General features: G+C 53.4%; 1 protein-coding gene across 1 annotated transcript; it reads right to left on the reverse strand.

Annotated features, from left to right (window-relative positions):
- Positions 1–1087: 1087 nt before the first annotated feature.
- Positions 1088–4486, reverse strand: LOC112130365 (cystatin-SA-like). The gene is made up of 3 exons (XM_054542384.1): positions 4190–4486; positions 2541–2654; positions 1088–1425 (listed from the first exon to the last, which is right to left on the reverse strand). The coding sequence occupies exons 1-3, from the start codon at positions 4415–4417 to the stop codon at positions 1342–1344; spliced, it is 426 nt and encodes a 141-aa protein (XP_054398359.1). The 5' UTR covers positions 4418–4486; the 3' UTR covers positions 1088–1341.
- Positions 4487–6525: the final 2039 nt, after the last annotated feature.

The raw sequence follows: 6525 nt of genomic DNA on the forward strand, positions 1-6525 counted from the left end.
TTTGTCATTTCCCCCTCGGTGTTCATGGCAGCCACTCTTGGTCAACACAGCTCTAGGCATGGAAGACAGTTGAGAACCCTTCCCAGTGGTACTGCCCTGAGGGCTGCACCCCTCTGCCCTGAAATGGCAATGGGAAAGGCGGTGCAATGGGCGGGGTCTTAGGACTGTAGCCTCTTGTTTGCAGCGCAACTACCCGCTATTCTACAGAATGGTTTTGACACTAAGGTGATGTTATTTATTAACTAAAAGATCCTTTGTGAAAAAATCGAGTGTCCAGTGCATGTCACATCCATTTGTGTTTTAGCTTCTCCATCCCTGTCAAGAAGCCTAACCTGAGTGCTCTTTTTAAACCCAAGTCCAGCGAAAGGGCGTCTGGATGAAAAAGTGTAAAACTCTTCTAGGGCACAGCTTCCTAGCGTAGGAGACAACCTCCCAGCCTGGGGCGCACCCTCCCAGGATGGATGACAGCAGGCGCTGCTTCCTCTGGGTAATCTTGCCCGTCTTTGGTTTGGGTGGCATTTTTCCCAGTTACACACACACACACACACACACACACACACACACTTTTGGACTTTCTTTCCATGTAGGGGCCTAAAGTCTCCTGTGGAAAGAACTACACTTCGATCGCTATCTATTTAGTGTCTAGGGGATTTCATGAGAGCAGCTCAGTCCCTGGACTCTGCTCCACTCTGCAAGCACAGATGGAATCTACAGCCTGGCGAGCTCCACCGAGGCCTGGCCCCTGCCTGTGGACACAGCCAGCCCCCTCCTCCTGGTCGGACCAGGACCTCAGACCAAAGCAGCAACCCAGCTTCTGGGGCAGCTGCCTGGGCCCCCTCCTCGCCCTGACCCCCTCACTAGGGGCTGCTGCAGCTGAAGGCCTGGGTTCCCAGCCCCTGGCTGCTGTCTCCCTGTTCTGAAGCTCAGGTCTCCGAAAGTGGCAGCAGCTCCCCTGGTGACCTTGCTGTGGCGTCAGCTCCCAGATACTCCTCTGATCTCCACACCAGCAGAATAAGGAGGCTTCATAAAGGAACTGCAGAAACCCTGCCTGTGTGCACATCCCCAGACAGCCAAGAACTGAGAGAGAGGCGATGCTACTGTTTAATTGCAGGAGTTGGGGGTGTGTGTACCATGTACCAGGGCTATGAGAAGCAAGAAGGAAAGCGGGAGGGCAGAACCCCCTGCTGAGCAACAAAGGCCTCCTGCGGCCTTCTCTGTCTGTCTCCTGGCACAGGTGGATGGGGAGGCCTCCCGCAGGGTGGGGGCCACCAGTGCAGGGGTGGAAGCACTACAGGGGGTAGGAGTTGGAGGTGGCCAGTGCAAATGGCCTGGCACAGATCCCTAGGCTTCTTGACACCTGGATTTCACAAGGGAACTTCTTTTATTCCAGGGAACTTCATAGATCGTGAAAGAACACAACTGTTTCTGTGAAAGGGAAGAGAGAACACCAATCACTGTGGGTTACAGTTAAAGGGGAAGATGCCCAGGCATGAAATGTCAGAGCCTGGGTGAGGAGGATGGAGGTGAGACACTGGGCCCTCACCCACCCCTGCTGAGTCCCAGAGCACTGAACTAGAATGAATAGTGACTGTTCCATTGCCCCTCCCAAGGCTCCAAGCCACCAGGTGGCATTGGGCCCCCACCCCAGCCTGCAGGGTCCTGTCCCAGCACAACCCTGTGAGGAGCAGCCTGTGCAAGGCCTTGGGAGCCGCAAGGGTGCAGGACATGGGGAGGTGGCTCACTTCCCCCAGCTCCTTCCACCTCCAGCACTCAGGCCAGCACTAAGAGGGGACAGAGGGAAGAACCCAGGGCAGGGCAGCTCCCCCTCAAAGAGCTGGGGCATGTGGAAAGGGCAACAAGGAGAGTGCGGCTCTCCCCTGAGTGGAGACTTCACAACAACCAGCAGGTCCTTGGAGAGGCTGGTGTTGGGTGAGCGGCGCAGGTCCAGGGCTTCCCAGCTAACAGGCCTCTAGATCCCACTAATGTGATCATCGAGGTTGTGGCTGCATGCAGGTGCCTCTGCCTGGGATTAGACAGAGCCCCTTCTCCCTGCCTAGGACACAGCCCCACAGCTGCTTCTTCCCGTCCAACAGGCAACACCCCAAAGCAGGCAGAGTTGACCTTCTAGTAACCATTCCCAAGCTAAAGCCTTCCTGGTAAATCAAACACATTGCTCCCCTCCCTCACCATGGAAGGACATACATAGACAACTACGTAAACTCACTTGGACCCCTCATCCCCATGAATCTATGTACAAAGCCCCATACTCCCCCCACACACCCACACACAGGCACACATGCTCCCATAGATCTCCCCGCATACAATGGCACATGTGTGTATACATGTTCACCTTTCCACACGCCCACCTACATGTACACCCCCTCACAAGTACATGAACACGTACACATCCATGCATACATGGCTCCCCACATACCCACCTGCACACACACACACCCTCCAAACATGTGTAGGGCAGAGGCTGACACATATGCACCCCTCTGCAGTGCATGAGTGGCCCAGGACCCACATCAGGAATGTACCTTCTGCAGTTCTGGCTGTTCATGGAAGGCACAAGTGTCCAAGTTGGGCTGGGACTTGGTACATATGGTTCGGCCCACCTCTATGTCGAAGAAGTAATTCGTCCTGGCCACGATCTACACACATGAGAAAACAGGACACACGGACAGCGCTCTCCATCAGTTTCATGCACTCAGAAGCACTTCACTGTGGCTGAGTCACTGGACTTGCTTAGGGGCTTCATGAGCTGTCCACATGTCACCACAAGGCACACAAGCCCCGTCTTCCTGTGAGCTGGCAGGGTGCTGAGCCTCATGCCCGCCCTTAAACATTGTTTTCTGTGTGCTGGGTAAAATAATTCATTGAATTCTGCTACCTGTGGCTCAGGGGTGAGGGAACACTGAATCTTTACTAGGAAGTCTGTCTGATGACAAAATTTCAGCTAACTTCCAAAAATCTCATTCCCTCCATTTAACCTAGATTTATTACTTCACTTAGAGTAGGAAATCAGATGCTTCACACACACAGATATTTTGGGTCAATGGGGCCTCCCAGATGCCACCATTTCAAGTGTGAGATTCAAGATACATTTCTCAAGTCAGCAGCACTCCTGCGTGTCTTACAATTGCAGACTAGAATTGAACCCTTTCCCTGCACAGGGCCTCTCCCAGACACAACATGGCAGAGCTGTGGAGAAACCTGGGATAAGGGATTCTTTGGAACAAGGAGGAACTGCTGAGATCCCTCAAGTATCAGTTTACCCATGTATAAAATAGGCTTCCAGGCCTGATGGTCTGCAATGCCCTGTGCTTCACTCCAAGTTACTGTCCTGCTTGAGTGGGAGATGCAGGCCAGCGGGGACCACGGCACCAGGGAGTGTGCCTCGTATGCAGTGAGAGAGCCCCAGCTGACAGCTACAGGAGGAGAAATGGGGCTGATGGAGATTCCTTTGAATTTCCAGGAGAAGGTGGAGGAGCTCTAAAGGCTGTGTCACTATTTGCTGCTCTGCCATGGGATGCAGGTGAAGCTGGGCCCAGTAGCCCTGCTGAAGCTCCCTCCTGACCTGACACCCTCCTCAGCTCTGCTGGGGGACTGCTGTCCTCATCTTGCTGAGGTCTAACTCTGCATCAGCTGTTAGAGGAAGGGTCAGGTGTGTTCCACCCCAGCAGGGACTCAGCCACCCTGGGCTGTAGGGGGTGGTCAGCCCGCCTGAGTGTGAAGGCCACTAGCCCTAAGGGGTTGTGCCCAAGGGCATGACTTGGGGAGGGAAGCAGGGCTCTACAGAACAGGGAGCCAGGTTCCTGTGTGGCCCCTGTGGATGGGACTCAGGGATGAGGATGAGCCTCAGGGCCTGGATCTCATCCTGAGCAGCATCAAGCCCACCCAGAGTCAGCACAGTCTCCATCCACACCTGCTGGACCCTGGGAAATGCCACGGTCATGGTACAGACACAGTGGCTGCTGCAGGTTAAAGGAAGCTGAGAGGACAGACAGTGGCTGAGTATATGGCCCGGGAGCATGCTTAGGCATGAAGGCCATCAGCGGAGAGTCAGGGAAATCTGAATGAATCTGAGAACTAGATCATGAATGTGTCAGTGTTGATTTGCTGGGAATGATCTTGGGGGTCGGGCAACAAACAGACTCAGGACCCCTCGGGTGGAGGCAGCACCCACCTGCTGCCTGGCTCTCAGTACCCGCAGCGGGCGCCTGTAGTACTCATCTTCGGTCGCCTTGTTGTACTCACTGATGGCAAAGTGAAGGGCACGCTGTACCCACTCATCATTGAGGTCTGCGTCATAGATGCGACCCAGGATTATCCTATCCTCCTCCTTGGGGCTCCAGGCCAGGGCCTCAGCCAGGGCAGCCAGCAGGAGCAGCAGGGTACACAGGGGCCAGGCCATGGTCTCCTCAGAGGCAGAGCACAGAGCTGGAGCTGCAGGAGAGGAGGGTGAGAGCCTGAGGCGGGGAGCCCAGACCAGCAGGCAGCTGTGCATTTATCCTTCTTTGGCAGCCCAGCCTCACCCACCTCCATGCCCCGTCCCTGACTCCTCCTCCTTTTTCTGCCCATCCCCTCTTTCTCCATCTCTCCTTTCACTCCTCTGCCAACACAAGCTCCCTCCCTGCCTCAGTTCCCCCTGCCCCTCCCAGGCCTCCTCCTCCATCTCCCCCTCCTCCCCACTCCTGTCCTCACTGCAGCCTCCCCGAGCCATGCCTCTCTTCCCCAGTGCTTCCAAGCTTCAGTCACCGGGTCTCCACAGAGGTGACACTGGTCCTTTGAATGTGAAAGCAATGTGACTTCCTGTTTGCTCAGAAAAGGGAAAAATACAGGGTTTGGCCTCCCAGGGTCTTCAGATATCAGGGGCATCCTGGAGCACTTGGTCACGGTCTCCAAATCTCTGGAGCAGTGATGTTATTTCAGAAGGTTCCAGAAGACCCTATCCACACCCTAATATGGAGAATTTCTTTGCCAAATTTAAGGGAATTAACCTTTTTGGAAAAGGTCATTGGATTCTGTTTTCATAACTCATTATTCAATAAACAAACTTATCACCAGCTACTCCCCATGCCAGAAGGTCTAGGGCTTGAAGACAGAACCTGGTTGATGAGTCATAGAGGTGACATTGCAGAGCTGCTGCCCACAGAGATGTGACATGAACCCATGAGCAATTGAAAATTTCTAGTAAACACATTTTAAAAGAAGAGAATAAATGGGTAAAAGTATTGTTTAAAGTATTTATTTAACCTAATACAACCACAATATTATTTCAGCTAATGGGAACAATTATTAATGAGATCGTTTATGTGTGTTGTTTTTTTTTTTTTTTTTTTTTGGTTTTGTAAATCTTTGAAATTCCCTGTGTATTCTTTACACTTATCCCAGGAATCATTTTGGACTGGCCCCATTTCAATTGTCCCTTGACACATGTGGCTGGTGGTTATGGCTGCCCAGTAAATTCCTACACAGTGTGTGTAGGGGATGGTAGGTTATGATCAACAATTAGGATCAGGGAGTTACACTCACTCTGTTGGAAGTGAAATAGAACAGGGGCTAGAGAGAGACCACTGGACCCTGGTCAGGGAGGTCTTTATGAGACTGGAGAGGTTGAGAAGCCCCAGGCAGAGGGGAACAGCCAGGGCAAAAGCCCTGAGGTGGGGTTGAGCATGCCTGTTCCAGGAAGAGGAAGCTCCTGGAGGGGATGTGAGCAGGGAAGGAAAGGACCTGGAGTCTCCTGGTAACTGTGTGTGGGGCCCAGTGGAAGGTGCACGGAGACCCCTGGCAGGCAGTGGGGGTGTCAGGAGAGGGAGCAGCAGCCGCGGGATGAATGTAGGAACACACAGGCCTCTCTTGCTTCTCTCCTAGGCAGCCATGCTTCGGGCTCCTTTCCTCTGTGCATTGCTTGGAAGACTCACCTGGCATTTTAAAAATTGCCTTAAATGAGGCAGAATTTACATACAATAAAATGCCTAATAGTATGTGCCCAATCTGGGGGATTTCATAAGTGCATACACTTGTGTTACCACTTTGTCCAGACCTGTGACATCTGCCTTGCTCCAGACGGTATCCTCCTGCCTCTCCAGCCCACCATCGTGCCTGCCCCACCCTGGCAGCCCATATCCAGCCCTGTAGACTCCTTTGTTGCCTGTTCTTGAGCTTCCAAGGAATGGAGTCCTGCAGAGCTAGCCCGGGTATGTCTTCGTCCTTTGCTCAGTGTGGCTTTCCAGTGGCACCCGAGTTGCTTCATTGCCAAGACTGTGAGTTCTTCTCCAGAGACTGAGAGGATGTGGTTAATTGGGTGCCCTGTGGGCTGACAAAGCCCCCAGCTCGGGATGCTGAGAGCCTGGGCTGGAAAGTGACTCCAGGAGTGGGGAGGGTGGAAGGAGGCTCTGAACAGATAGCTGCTCCCTTTGTTCTCTCAACCCCACCCTCCATGCGTGAAGGTGACCCTGTGGCAAATGCCCTTATGGCGAGGTGGCAGGCTTGGCCAGAAACACCAGGAAACTCTGGACC

The sequence above is a fragment of the Pongo abelii genome, chromosome 21, assembly GCF_028885655.2.
Source record: "Pongo abelii isolate AG06213 chromosome 21, NHGRI_mPonAbe1-v2.0_pri, whole genome shotgun sequence".
Taxonomy (NCBI): domain Eukaryota; kingdom Metazoa; phylum Chordata; class Mammalia; order Primates; family Hominidae; genus Pongo; species Pongo abelii.